This window comes from Pristis pectinata, chromosome 20, assembly GCF_009764475.1.
Source record: "Pristis pectinata isolate sPriPec2 chromosome 20, sPriPec2.1.pri, whole genome shotgun sequence".
NCBI lineage: Eukaryota > Metazoa > Chordata > Chondrichthyes > Rhinopristiformes > Pristidae > Pristis > Pristis pectinata.
Genome location: NC_067424.1, coordinates 7443094 through 7458497, shown reverse-complemented (window position 1 = coordinate 7458497; position 15404 = coordinate 7443094). Strand labels below are relative to the sequence as shown.

Below are 15404 nucleotides of genomic sequence, written 5' to 3'. Positions count from 1 at the left end.
GATAATGCTGTTTTTTTTAATCAATACCCCTTTCCTCTGAGTGTTCTTACTTTCAGCTAAGGTTGAAGTCTGTCAAACGTCAGCCAACAACAGTTAACGTCTCCAAACTGGAACCTTTGACAACATGCATGCAGCAATTTGTGAAACAGGAAGTTTGTTAATGTCCTTTATTCTATATTACGTTGCAAAGCTATTAGTTAATTCGTGAGGAAGTGATGTGATCCGGCACAGATCTTTAAAACAGACAGGAATAAGATATTATCAGTGTAAATTGTAGACGCCCACATTGGAAACCGAGGATCTGTCACTGGAACAATGTGGTTCTCTGCTCTGCTGTTGCTCTCTGTGATTTCAAGTAAGATTTTCTTTTCATGTACATGGAACTACAGCACTCATTTATATTAACATGAAGAATAGTTATTGTTTACTAAATGTGTGATGAAACACTGCCACTGAGCCAAAGGAGCAGGAATCTGGAAAGGTGACAACCAATTTTACATTTTGATATGAGTTATAATGAGCTGAGACAAAGGTATGGGGTTTAGCAAAGGAATTCCACAGAGTAAGTGCAGCACAGAGGGTTTTTTTGGTTCAATCTGTCCTCCAGTGCTGTCTGTGTGGAGTTTCTCCCTGTGAGTGCGTGGGTTTCCTCTGGGTGCTCTAGTTTCCTCCCTCATCCCAAAGATGCACAGATTGGTAGGATAATTGGCCGCTGTAAATTGCTCCCGGTGTGTGGTGTGTTATGAGCCCAGGTTGCTACTTGCTGAGTGTCCCTTTAAGGCACCTGAATGGTAGCATGTGGCTTTGTCTGACTGCTGCGAGTGGGAGCGGAGAGCTTCTATGACCGGGATAACTGGAATGCTGCAGGTGTCTGAAGGCTGATTCATTGAAGTGTTGGCAACTGCAGACGTGTCTGAGAGCTGATTCCCGAACCCGGCCACAGATAAAGAGAGAAAGGGAGGGGAGAGACGTGAGAGTTGGTAGCACTGACTGCCAGCCTCTGTATCTATGGGTGAAGCCATTAGTTGTGTGACTGTCACTTTGCAATCCATACACGGATTTTTGGAGAAATCTGTGGAGTTCACTTTGTCATTAACCTGTACCAGGAAGCAGGTATCTGTGGGCGGCCATGTATCGAGTGGCCTCTGTGTGGCAGATATTTCGGGACCAAGCAATGGAGACCTTCGGCGATTGTGGCATCGTATTGGTTCCAACGTGGAACTTGTGAAATTCATAAACTTCTTCTCTCTACATTCTAGCTTGGTTTTCAGAAGCCTTTGCTCATCATTTTGCTTTGTGACTTGCTGAACTGAACTGGTTTGCCATCGTAAAACTTTGAGAACTGTTCCTAGACTTGGCAGTTTGGGAACTAGCTATACACACACACTTCGGTTTATTTCGGTCAATGTCTGATATCTAACGCCTTTATTACAAGTAGTTATTAATAAATAGGTTTTAACATTGAAACCTTCCTCGTTGCATTTCTATTGCTGCAGATATGTAACAGGTGAGTATCTAAGAGGTGTTGATGGGAATGTAGGCAGAAGAAAAAGGGATCTATATAAGTGAGTGTTTGATGGTCAGCACACTCAGGACCTGTTTCTATGTTGCATGATCTATGAAAATTTCACCAAACACTTCACAGCCAATGAAGTACCTTTGAAGTGTGGTAGTATACAGAAAACCCAACTGTTAATTGATGCACAGCAAGCTCCCACAAACAGCAATGCAGTAATGACTGGAAAATCTGTTAGGAACTGAGGGCTGTAATGTCAGATGATGAGGTTACAGGATAGGTTCAGAATGGTGGGGGGGGATAGTTGGCCCATCCAGCCATAGAGGCTCTTTGTAAATGCAATCCAGTTAGTCCCACTCTCCCATCCTCTCCCCATAATCCCTTCAAATTCTTTCCTTCCAGATACTTATCCAGGTCCCCCTTTAGTGTTACAGTTGAGTCTTCGTCCACTCTTGCCCCAGCAGTGTATTCCAGACCCTACCCACTCGTTGTGCGAAAGAAAAACTGTCCTCGTTTCTCCAGCTTCCACTGGGCTTTGTTATTTTTAGGAAACAGTTGAAATAATTGGCGAAGGGTCTGGTGAAATGGGCAGACATTACTTCATGCACAGGGTTATTGTGATCTGGGAGTCTTTCCTTGGAAGGGTGGTGATACTAGATTACTGGGGTACTTCCAAGCCCCTGAAAAGAACTAACGTGTGGTTTTGGTGACACAAGAGAGACCGCAGATGCTGGAAATCTGGAGCAACAAACACAAAAACGCTGGAGGAACTCAGCAGGTCAGGCAGCATCTATGGAGGGAAATGAACAGTCAACGTTTCAGGCCAAGACCCTTCATCAGGACTCATGAAACATGTAGGGTTACAGAGAAGGAGTAGAAGGGTGGGATTAATTGGGTCGTTTTTGTGGTGTCAGTGACACCAACATGGACTGCCTCTGTGCTGTGAGGTTTGGTGGCACCATGATTCTATTATTTGGATCTTTTGCTTGGTTTTTCAGAACACTGCTCATTTCTTATTTCTAATCTGCTCAAATCTTTCTTCTGGGCGGCACATTGGCACAGCTGGTAGAGCTGCTGCCTCAGAGCACCAGCGATCCAGAGCTAATCCAGATTTTTTGGTGATGTCTGTGTGGAGTTTGCAGAGTCTCCCAGTGACTTTGTGGGTTTCCCGCAGGTACTCCAGTTTCCTCCCACATCCCAAAGATGTGTGGGCTGATGGATTGATTGGCCACGGTAAACTGCCCCTGGGTGTAGGCGAGTGGTAGAATCTGGGGGAAGCTGATGGGGATGTGGGAAGAAAGGGTTACAGGGAAAAGTAGTGGGGAATGGAACTGCTCTGTGAGCTGGGATAGACCTGAAGGGGTAAAATGGTTTCCTTCTGTGTCATAAGAATAATTGGTGAAGGATCTGGAGAAGTGAGCAGAGATTACATCACACGGAGAGTTTTTATGGAACTACTTTGTTGAGATTCTATAAATTTTTAAGCATTAAGTTTTACCTGACAGGTTCATTGGCGCAAGCTCCCACAACGGTGATAAGAGCAGGAGTGGGAGAAACGGTCACAATGGAATGTCCACACACACCGAAACGGAAACACATTGGCTGGTGCAGAGCAAATTCCTCAGAGAAATGCATTATAGTAGTGGACACTCTTAAGTACAATGACAATGGAAGAACATCAATCAGAAGACTCAATGAATCTGTTTTCGTAACCACAAGTCAACTTAAGAAGAGTGACTCAGGGACTTATTGGTGCGGACATTACAAGGAAAATTCTATCATAATATCAGACATTGTCATGCTGGAAGTTTTCACAGGTAAGATGTTCTGCTTAAGGCAGGGTGACACCAGGACTGTAGCCCCATAATGGATGCACTGATCATTGTGTGAGCTTCAGTTCCCAAAGTATTATCACAAAAGAGACGACAGGTGCTGGAAAATGGAACAGAAAACAAAATTCTGGAAGGACTCAGTGGGTTAGTTAGCATCTATGGACATAAAAGGTGTGAGTCAGATTGAGACCCTGCATCAGGACTGAGAGGGAAGAGGAAGGATTGCCCATATACAGCGGCACAAGGGGGTGGTGGGATAAAGACTAGTAGGTGATAGGTGGAATGAGATGGGGAGGAGATGACGTGAGAATGGAACCAGTGGGAGGAGGGCATGGAAAACGTGAACAAGAAGAGATGAAAATTAGCTGGATAGGTGAGTACATGTAGGAGGAGATGAGCCCCAGACTGATAAGGGAGGGCAAAGGAAGAGATTGCTGGGGCCATAACAGAGATCCTTAAATCTTTGCTAGCCACAGCTGAGCTGTCAGATAACTGGAGGATATCAGATGTGATACTTTTATTCAAGAAGGCAGCAGGGACAAGTTATGTAATTACAGGTCAGTGGGAGGGAAGTTATTGGAAATAAATCTGAGGGCCAGGATTAATCTGCACTTGGAAAGGCAGGAATTAATCAAAGATAGTCAGCGTGGTTCTGTTAGGGGGAGATCCTGCTGGCAAATTTGATTGACTTGTAAGGTAGAAAAACTATTAATGAGGGCAGTATAATTGACGATGGCTACGTGGACTTAAGCTCTAGAAGGTCCCAAATTGTGAGACTGGCCCAAAAGGTTAGAACCTTTGGGATCCAGGGGAAGTTGGCAAATTGGATCCAAAATTGGTTTGGTAACAGGACACAGAGGGTGATGGTGAAGGGTTGTTATTATGAATGGAAGCCTGTGACCAGCGGTGTTCCACAGAGAAGGGGGTTGAGACCCTTTCTATTTGTTATTTATGTTAACAATTTGCATACGAAAGTAGGAGGTGTGATTACGAAGCTTGCAGATGGTGTTGTTGATGTAGGGACGATAGTTGGAAGCTACATTGATCAGTTGATACGATGGCAAGAGCAACACTAGATGGGATTTAAATCCTGATAAGTGCACTTTGGAAGGACTCACAAAGGTAGGACATATGCAATGAATGGTATTGAGTAACAGAGGGACAGTACACAAGCCCAAGGATCCCTGAAGATGGCAGCACAGGTGAATAAGGTGGTGAAGAAGACACACAAGATAATTGCCTTCATTAGCCAGGGCAAGGAATCTAAGAGCAGGAAGGTTATAGTACAACTTTATAGAACATTGTATAGGCTACAACTGGAGTACTGTGTATAGGAAGGACGTGGTTGCACTGGTGAGTTTACAGAAAAGATTCACCATGACGTTACCTGGGACGGAGCTTTCAGTTATGAGGAGAGACTGGATTGGCTGATGGTGTTTTTCTTCGAACAGAGGAGGCTGGGGGTGACTTGAGAAGTTTATGCAAAGTTATAAGAGGTGTAGCTAGAACATATAAAAAGAATCATTTCCTGATTACAGAGGTGTCTAAAACTAGATCCCATCTAACATAGGTTCAGGGTAAGGGGGAAGAGGTTTAGAGGGGATCTGAGTAAGAACTATTTCACTCAGAGGCTGGCTGGAATCTGGAACGCACTTCCTGAGGGGGTGGTGGAGGCAGAGACTCTCATAACATTTAAGTAGTATTGAGACACACACTTGAATCGCCAAGACATATAAGGCTGTAGACTAACTGCTGGTAAGTGGGATTAGTATAGATGGGTACATGATGGTTGGCATGAATATGGAGGGCCAAAGGGCCTGTGTCTGTGCCGTATGATTCTATGACTCTTAGACTCTGCAAGGGCTGTTTCACTGGGGTCCCATTCATAGTCAGCAGGCCTCCCACACAGCCCCACTCTAACTGCACCGCTGAAGATTTTGTCAGCACAATTTTTCAGCATTTTGGATCTCTCATTTCTTCTTTTTCTCATCTACCAGCAGATTCATGGACACCAAACAAAACCACAGTCAACGGAATGATGGGAAACTCCACCACTCTACACTGTCAGTACGAGGAGCAATTTAAATCATACAAGAAATTCTTGTGTAAAGTAACCTCTGTAAATAGGTGCAGCATCATAGCTAGCTCTGAACAGAGCAACAGCAGAAAGCTATCAATCAGCATAAACAATTACTCTAACTTTGCTGTCACCATGAAGCAGACTGACGAAGTAGATGAAGGGGAGTACTGGTGCGGAGCAACGATAACAGTTGACTTCGAGATCGTACAGGTTAAAATCCTGGAGTTTTATAAAGGTAAAATCAACATAAAATTCCTGTGATTCAGTGATTACAAGCATGCAAACCTTCAGTCGTTACTGAGTTTGTACTCCACATATAAGATATCTTTATTAGTCATATGTACGTCGAAACACACAGTGAAATACATCTTCTTGCGTAGAGTGTTCTGGGGGCAGCCCGCAAGTGTCGCCACGCTTCCGGCGCCAACATAGCTTGCCCACAACTTCCTAACCTGTATGTCTTTTGGAATGTGAGAGGAAACCGGAGCACCCGGAGGAAACCCACGTAGACACGGGGAGAACATACAAACTTCTTACAGACATTGGCCAGATTTGAACCCGGGTCACTGGCGCTGTAAAGCGTTACACTAACCGCTACACTACTGTTCCTCCATTCTATTTCTTCTCACCTTCTAAACACATCTTCCTCTCCATCATAGTTCAAAGATTTCCTTAATCTGTGTTCAGACTGCTCACTTCCTTGTGAGAGTGAGTTCACCCTCCTTACTGATCTTTGTTTATGGAATTTGTTACTGAATATTTCCTTCTTATTTTTGTGACACTTGGTATTAGTATTGGTTTATTATTGTCTGGTGTACCGAGATACAGTGATAAACTTTGCGTGCCATCCAGACAGATCATGCCATACAGAAGAACATTGAGGTAGTAAAAGAAAACAGAACGCAGAATATAGTGTAGCAGCTACAGAGAAAATGCAGTGCAGGGAGACAGATAAAGTGCAAAGGCCACGACGAGGTAGATTGGGAGATCAACAATTCATCTTTTAGCATATGAGAGGTCCGTTCAAGTGTCTGAAAACAGCGGGATAGAAGCTGTCCTTGAGTCTGGTGGTACGTGCTTTCAAGCTTTTGTATCTTCTGACCAGTGGGAGAGGGGAGAAGAGAGAATGTCCACGGTGGGAAGGGTCCTAGATCATGTTGGCTGCTTTCTCGAGCCAGTAGGAACTAGACGGAGTCAATGGAGGGGAGCTGGTTTGCGTGATGTATTAGGATGCATTCACAATTCTCTGCAATTTCTTGAGGTCTTGGTAGAAACATTTCAATTCTTATACCTCCTAATGAGTTGACCTGTACGATCAGTATGCAAGACAAGCTTTTCACTGTACCTCAGTACAAGTGACAATAATAAAGCAATACCAATACCATATTGTAACACAAAGTTGAGTTAAAGAGTTGGGGACAGCACAGTGGTGCAGCTAATAGAGTCGTTGTCTCACAGCTCCAGCAACCAGAAATTTATCCTGCTGTCTGGTGCTTTCTGTGTGGAGTTTTCCCTGTCTTTTCCCTAGTTCCTCCAAGTGCTCCCTTTTACATAGAACATAGATCATAGAACAGTACAGCACAGAACAGGCTCTTCGGCCCACAATGTTGCACTGACATAGCTGTTCCCTCCTACCTACAGAATGCCCACATCCCTCTATTTTCCTGTCATTCATGTGATAATCCAAGCCCTTCTTAAAAGCCCCCAATGAATTTGCCTCCACCACCCTCTCAGGCAACGCATTCCAGGCACCCACCACTCTCTCAGTAAAAAACGTACCCCTCACGTCTGTTCTGATCCTACCCCCTCTCACCTTAAATGCAAGCCCTTCCCACATTTTCTTCCCGCATCCCGTAGACATATGGGTTGGCAGTAGGTTAATTGTGTGCAGATGAGTGGTAGAATTTGGAGGGAATTGATGGAAATGAAGGGGAAATAAAATGGGATTAGTACAGGATCAGTAGTAATGAATCCTTAACAGTCATGGTGGACTCAGCAGGCTGAAGGGTCTGTCTCCATGCTGTATGACTCTGCTTCTTGACTTATAGACCCGTAAATTTAGATTAGTTAACTTAATGATATAAGAAACAGAATAAGACATTCAGTCTTTCACACCTGCTCCATCATAAAATAAGACCAACGTTGATGTTGTGCCTTTCTCCTGCTCGCCCTTGCAACTCGCAATCCATGCCGACAAAGATTAAAGTTATGTTGTGCTGTAATTGATTATCAGTTGATTATAACATGTTTATTTTAACATCTCACCCCAGCAACTACAAGAAGACCAAAAGTTCCCACCAACATCGGAAGGTGAGATTTCAACTGTCATCTTCAAACTAATAATCATTGATTGATTAAGATCACAGTTAGATAATTCTGCGGTTCTCACAGAGCAATGCACGTATCCTGAATACCACATGATAAACTTCTTATGTCACAAGAACCTGTTTAATTGCTTTATAGTTAATTTAATCAACATAAAAGTCAGAGGACAATATTCTGCAGTTGGGGCTATCATAATGTTAGAGAGTAATACAGCATGAAAACAAGTCCTTCAGCCCAACTTGTCCATGCCGACCAAGACGCCCATCCAAGCTAGTCCCATTTGCCCACATTTGGCCCATATCCCTCTAAATCTTCCCTAACCACGTTCTGTCCAAATGTCTTTTAAATGTTGTTGTAGCTGGCTCAACCACTTCTTCTGGCAATGAGTTTCATCTTCCTCTTCTGTTTTCCTCCATCAAAGAAAGCCACACATTCCTGAGCAGTGTCTTATGTGCCCTTAGAACGGGGCCATTGTTGGCAAGGTCAGCATTTAATGCTCAGCCCTTACTGCCCTGGAGCCATCCACTTGAACCCATGCAATCCCTGTGGTGAAGGTGCTCCTACAGTAGACTTCCAGGACAATGAAGGAATGGCATTATACTTCCAAGTCAGAGCAATCTGCAACTGGGAGGCAAACCTGAAGGCAGTTGGGGTTCCCATCATTGCTGTTGTCCAGTCACTCACCAGTTTGTGACATCTTATTGAAGAAACAGTGACAACTTTGTACAGTTCACACTCAAGAGATAGTCCCACGTTCTGGTGAGACAGCTCTCAGCTCACAGATTCTATGTTTAAGACTGATTCCTCCTTCTAGTGCAATTGATTATGTATTGGAGATATTTTCCCTTGCTCTTTCAATTGAACAAAACCTCGATCTCATTCAATCTATTTCAATTTTTTAGGAACAACACCCCACAGATATGGCACATTGTGCTTCCACTTGTGTTGGGACTACTAGTCTTATTACTGATAGTTCTGCTTATAAAGAGAATGAAACGGATCAAACCTATCACTCCTGAGAGTAAGTAGCCCACAAAATATTTCTTCTGCAGTTAGAATGATAACAAAACAGCAGCTATTGAGTATGATGGATCAATAATATATTAATATCCAATGGAAAGTATCGGTCAGTGGATCAGTGGTTAGCAGTTGGCCCTGAGTCAAAGCTCGGGGGGAGGGAGTCAAATTTCATGCTGGAGATCAAAGCCCAGAAGTCAAGGTTGGCGGTCTGACACCGAATCAAGGGAGTGATAAATTGCCTCTCTCCAACACAGATTACAAATGCCCAACTTATGCACAGCCCATACGGACGAATGAATGTTTGGGAGACCAGCGGGATGGATGTGCCAGCTGCTGCGGGGCTGCAGACACCCTCTGCTGTGTGGCAACTCGATTTGCGACTGTATTTCTGACTTGTGAACTGCTCGGTTTATGAACAGTTCTCAGGAACGGAACTCTGTCGTATCCTGGAGAGGAGCTGTAGATGTGAAGGATCTCCTGGCAGCTTTATGACAAAGTGCCGGGAAATTCTCTCAATCAACAGCACACAAAACAGATTATCTAATCGTTAACACACAGCTGTTAGTGGGAGCTTGCTGTGCACAACTTGGCAGCCATACAGTGACTAAATATCAAAACAAGCTCACTGGTTGGAAAGAGCCTTGGGTTGACCTGAGACCATGACAGGCACCATATAAATGCATGACTAATTTAGCCAATAAAGTTTGATCAATAAAGCAGGCCTTCCTTTCTGTTACGTGAAGAGAAAGGGACATTTTACGTGAGATGCTGAGGCATTTCATATCACCAGCGTCTGCAGTAGCAGAACTTTCCAGAATTCCATGCAGACAATGAATTATAGTTTTTCCCTACCTCTCGTTCTCCTATCTTGAAGACACAGAGGGGGAGAAGTTCATATCAGTGACCAGCTCTAAACCCAAGTACTGGCCATGAGCTATACACCCCTGTATTCACCTACAGTGAAGTCACACACACACACACACACACACACACACACCCCTGGCACTTTAGTGTAGCACAGCTACCTGACTGTCAATCAACTGCTTTCCACACCTGGGCTACATTAGTCCAGGTTGGTTGGCTATTCAACTGCAGGAGGTGTTGATCCCTTCCCTGCCCACTGTCCAATTACAGCCCTTCCAACAGATGGCAGCTCAGAGAAGGAATCGACCTTTCTCTCCCTGTGATTGAGCACAGAAGCTATCAATGAAACCACCTAACACTTGCTCCTTGTCCCAGCACATGGATCTTCCTGTAATTAAGATAAGAGGTAAGATTTCTTCATCAGTCACACGCGCATCGAGACGCACAGTGAAAGGCAACTTTTGCGCAGAGTGTTCTGGGGGCAGCCCGCAAGTGTCGCCACTCTTCCGGCGCCAACATAGCAAGCCCACAACTTCCCAACCCGTACGTCTTTGGAAAGTGGGAGGAAACCGGATCACCGGGAGGAAACCCACGCAGACACGGGGAGAACGTACAAACTCCTTACAGACAGCGGCCGGAATCGAACCCGGGTCGCTGGTGCTGTTATAGCGTTACGCTGACCGCTACACTCCGAGAAACAAAGCCAGGTTTCTAAAGCTTAGGTATTTATGTTTCTAACCAGAGTAGCCATTGCAATAGTAATTAATGCTTGTGTTTCAAAGTAACCGAAATTATATAATGACTTTAAGACATTCTAAAGTGCTTCAGAGTCAAAGAAGTACTTTCTGAACTGTTGTCATTGGAAAACAAAGGAAATGTGGCAGCTGAGTTAAGCAGAGGCAAATCTCACGAAATGGATTGAGAGATAACCACTGGCTGGAAGACTGAGGACACATCCTTCCAATTCAAACCTTGTCAGTTTCTTTCTCGAGCTAAATGTTGGCTACTGTGATTCTAAGACCACAACTGAGAGGTGAAATGGATCTCGGAATCACAGCAGCCAATATCAACACAGAAAGCATGCACAATTTGTCAGATGTCAGTGATGGAAGGTTAAATATTTGTTGGGACACCGGAGATTACCCCTAGTCTGCTCAAAATAGTGCCATTGAATCTTGTGTGGCAACTAGCAAGAGCAAATAAGGCCTCAGTTCATTGTGTCATCCAAAAGATGGCACATCCTTCACTGGAGCCCTCCCTCAGTATCGTACAGGAGAGTCAGCTGGCTTTTTGTTCAAGTTTCAGTGGTGGGCCTTGAACCCACAACTACCGGAATGAGCTCAGCATTGTGTTACACTCCAAAGGAAGTGGTTTTACCTTAGTGAGACAGGAAAGGAGAAAGTGGTTGCAGCTTCCTGTAGTAAGTTTCATTTGTAGTGTGTGGGTGACTATGACTGCAGAAGAGAGTGAAAAATTGAGGTATTTACTGTGGTTAGCACTTCAAACTAAAGTTGAACAAACCTGCTGCTAGGACGAAAACATGAGAACATTCTTGTTCTAAGTTACATGGTGTTTTTTTTGCAGATAATAACAAAATCCCAGAAACTCCTGCTACAACCAAGGTGAGAATGTATGAAATCATGGCATATTGTTTCTCCTTTTCAAATTTTTAACACAATGCATCATTTCTTTAACAAATTAAAACTACCCTAAAATAATTGTGTCATCTATTTTTGCACCATTTCCCTCAGCTGACAATACAATTTTGAAAAGGTTTCTTATTGGGTGGATCTTGGACTAAGTGTAATTTACAGGACTATGAGGAATGAATGGAAGAATGGAATTGCTCTACCAGGTGCCAGCATGGACTCGATGGGTTAAAGGGCATCCTCCTGTGCTATAACTGCTCTATGTTTCTATTCTATGATTGTACAATGAGCTTCTTCGTAGTGGAAGGGCATTGTTTCTATCTGTGCTTCTGTGAATTGGCCCTGAATCCTACAGAGCCTGTAGAAGCAATAGCTGTAGGGGCAGTAGGGCCTGTGAGGAGCAATATCTTTAGTAGGGAAGTAGATATTGGGGCAAACATCTGGTAAATTTGCAGAAGGCACAAAACTTATGTCAGGACAATGGATGAACAAACAGATTACAAGAAATCAAGATGTGTTAGAGAAATGGGTGTATATCTGAGAAATGTCATTGACATAAATGTTTCTTTATCACAGCCCATGCTGGCTCTTAGAGAATTCCTAATTGCCGGAAATGCTCAGCAGGTAATATAGAATCTGTGTGTGACAGAGCGAGAGAGAGGGGGAGGAGGGAGGGAGGGGGAGTGGGGGAGAGAGAGAGAGACAGACAGAGAGAGAGAAGGGGAGAGAGAGTCAATGATCGTTAGATGACAAGTTGTATGGTAATGTTGGGCCAGTTCACACTGCCTTCTTAACCAGCAGTTCCACATAAGGGTGCATTCTGGACTTCCCCACTTGTCGAGCAGCAGTTCCTGACCACATTGATCTAAAGGGTGGAATGCACTTCGCATCAGGCCCCTCAGTTTTATATCAGCTGCGCTGTGACCCATACCTTCACTAATGGTGTAAGGGAAACTGAATGGTTTATTCTTTCCAATTAATATTAATGTTTTTTATTCATTTACATGAGATTAATGTGCTTCCAATTTTTTTAAAAGAATATATTTTTAAACATATTTAACTTATTTTGCAAAAGTGGAAAAGACTGGACAAGCTGTCAGAAGGCCATCAGGCCAGCCTAGGGGGGTGGGGCCTAAGGTTCCACCACCTGAGGCCTAGTCACTGCTTATGCATTGGGGGCTAAGACGGAGACTTCTCCAGGGTGTTGGGAGCCTCAGAGCCACACAGGGTTAGAGTGGCTGCAGCGACCTACCAGGAACCAAACACTAGGCATGGGCTGGGTCAAGCACAACACAGCCCTTTGCTTCTGTTTCTCTCTCCACAGTTTCTGCCCGACCTGTTGAGCGTTTCCTGCATTCCCTACCAAATCTTATATTTCCAGAGTATTTTGCCTTTGTATTTAGATATCTAATTGACTTTGTTTGTTTCAGATTGAGAAAGAAACTGAAGATACCATTACCTATTCCACTGTGACTATTCAGCCTTCTACTCAGGCAGAAGAAAGTCCAGTAATTTATTCTAATCTGAAGGATATGAAAGAGCAAAATGGAGACATCAAGATCCATTCTTCAGAATCAGTGGAATATTCCACCCTCATGTTTAGCTCCTAGTGCAACTACCTCCCAGTGTTCTGGAAATGTTCTCAAGTTAACGTCATTCTTATAAATATTTGCATTACAGACATATCAAAATTATTTTTAAGAAATTAATTACAAGCAAAAAGAAGTGTGCCTGGGATCTAGTGAATACCCAAGTTTACTTGGATTTTAATCTTTGCTTAACTTTCATTTGAACTCTGAAAATATGAGGTTATCCAAATCTCTGCCAGCCATGTCCTAACTTGCAGCAGGTGCTGTGTGCCTCTCACCCTGCCTCACTGACACATAACAGCTCCTGGTAAAGGGACACAAGTTAAAAGTTCACATCGTTTTTTTCTCCTTGGCCTCAATCCTCCCCATGTGTAAGCTCCTCCTGCTCTACAACTCTCCAAGATCTCTGTACTCCCCAATTCTAGCCTCTTGCTCACTCCCAAGTTTAATCTCCCTACCTTTCTCTCTTCTTGAAAAACTGGGCCTTTGACCAAGCCTTTGGTCATCAGCCCTAAAATGCCCTTATATGGGTCATACCTTGTTATGACCTTGCACCTCATTGTCTACCTGCACTGCACCTCCTCTGTAGCTGTGACACTTTACTCTGTATTCTGTTATTGTTTTACCTTGTACTACCTCAATGCACTGTGTAATGAATTGATCTGTACAAACAGTATGCAAGACAGTTTTTTCACTGTACCTTGGTACAAGTGACAATAATAAACCAATACCAATCATTTTCTTTGATTGATACTACTTATGTAAAACCTTTGGGTTATTCATGATACGTTAAAGGTTCTACATCTACAGGAATTGTTCCTGTTTTTTCTCTGTGTTCTCCGTCTCCCTGCAGGACAGAATAAATGACTGCTGTAATTTCACACCCTGCGTTGACAGATACACAGGAGCAGTTCAGTTACCCATTTGTTCAGTAACAACACCCCTATGGGTGAAAACCATCTGCAGTTACAAACTGGGATTGCCCATGTGTTGGGAAACTAAAGAACTGGTTGTTGACCTGAGGAAGTGGTAGGGGTGGGGGCGGGAGGGTGAACACAACCCTGTCCTCATCAACAGAGCTGCTGTAGAGATGGTCGACAGCTCCAAGTTTCTAGGCATCCAGATCACCAACAACTCACCTGGTCCCTCGAAACCTTTGTGGTGATCTAGAAAGCACTTCAGCGCACATACTTTCTTAGGTGTCTGAGAAGATTCAGCTTGTCCACGAGGATTCTCTCGAACTTCTACAGGTGTGCTATAGAAAGTATTCTGACGGGTTGCATTTCAGCATGGTGTGGCAACTGTTCTGCTCTGAGCCAATGGAACCTGCAGAGAGTGGTAAACACTGCCCAGTCCATCACAGGCTCGTCACCTCCCTCCATGCAGTCTATCTTCATGGTGTGTTGCGTCAGGAAGGCTAACGGTATTGTCAAGGATACCTGCCACTCTGGTCATTCCCGCTTCTCTGTTCTAGAACAGTCTTTTCCCCAGGGTTAGGGAATCAAGAACTAGAGGGCAAAGACTTAGGGTGAGGGGGAGAGATTTAATAGGAACCTGAGGGGCAACTTTTTCACCTAGAGGGTAGTACATATATGGCACGAGCTGCCAGAGGAAGTGGTTGAGGAAGGCACATTAACAATGTTTAAAGGGCACTTGGACAGGTACACGGATAGGAAAGGTTTAGAGGGATATGGGCCAAATGTGGGCAAATGGGACTGGTTTAGATGGACATCTTGGTTGGCAGAACCAGTTGGGCCGGAGGGCCTGTTTCCATGCTGTATGACTCTATGACTACTTCAGCTTGCACTACTATACTTTACACCAATCCGTTGTCTCTTCACTTGTCACTGTATTTATAGTTGTATTTATTATTACCATGTATAGTGTTTATTCTGTGAGCTTCACACTTGCAAGGAATTTCATGGCAGCCTGGTTTATACAACAATAAACTAACCTGAATCTGAATCACAACCTGTGTGTGGTGCTGAGATTTGAAGACTCAAATATTGCACGTCACTATTTTCAATTTCACCTCAAGTAGAATTTCACTGACTCTCCAGAACGTTTCGTGTTTAATATTACACTCTCAAGGAACGCAAGATTAATTGCATAAGGTGCAAGAAACTTTTTAACCACTGATCAATTTCAAAAACTGCTGGTGGATATGATAGTGGGATGGTTTGATGGGCATGCAAAGAACTGGGTAAAAAAATAATCAATGAGAACTGTATGGCAAACCTCGAGCAGGACCATTTTTGTACGGTTTTTGTTGTTTACAAATATTTTTATTTTTCCCAGGCCTTTTCTCACCTAAAGATGCTAACTCTTGCCAGAGTTTAAATTAAGCGGGAAATTGATTGGTGGATAAGCTGACATTTTGACCTTCTTCAGTGTGAACAGTCACTGATAAACTGTACTGCCATAGAGAAGAAAAACAAATTTTCGTTACATCAGTGCATAGAGGTAGTACAAGGGAAAACAATAACAGAGTGTAGAATAAAGTGTAATAGAGAAAGTGCAGTGCAGGCA

General features: G+C 43.6%; 1 protein-coding gene across 3 annotated transcripts; it reads left to right on the top strand.

Moving 5' to 3' along the window:
- The first annotated feature begins 271 nt into the window (after positions 1–271).
- Positions 272–14834, top strand: LOC127580665 (CMRF35-like molecule 8). Of its 3 annotated transcripts, none has more exons than XM_052034343.1 (7): positions 272–355; positions 3022–3333; positions 5349–5663; positions 7699–7738; positions 8656–8774; positions 11222–11259; positions 12717–14834. In XM_052034343.1, the coding sequence occupies exons 1-7, from the start codon at positions 316–318 to the stop codon at positions 12894–12896; spliced, it is 1044 nt and encodes a 347-aa protein (XP_051890303.1). In that variant the 5' UTR covers positions 272–315; the 3' UTR covers positions 12897–14834. The 3 variants fall into 3 exon arrangements, with proteins under 3 accessions (XP_051890303.1, XP_051890302.1, XP_051890304.1); XM_052034342.1 differs by having other exon boundaries at positions 5346–5663; XM_052034344.1 differs by having other exon boundaries at positions 351–481; positions 5346–5663.
- Positions 14835–15404: the final 570 nt, after the last annotated feature.

What these genes read in the sequence shown, in the direction of transcription:
- LOC127580665 (XM_052034342.1), top strand. Translation starts at nt 316, where the DNA reads ATGTGGTTCTCTGCTCTGCTGTTGCTCTCTGTGATTTCAA. An exon ending in GTTGCTCTCTGTGATTTCAA is followed by an intron (nt 356 to 3,021) that starts GTAAGATTTTCT and finishes TTTACCTGACAG; the next exon opens with GTTCATTGGCGCAAGCTCCC. An exon ending in AAACTCCTGCTACAACCAAG is followed by an intron (nt 11,260 to 12,716) that starts GTGAGAATGTAT and finishes TGTTTGTTTCAG; the next exon opens with ATTGAGAAAGAAACTGAAGA.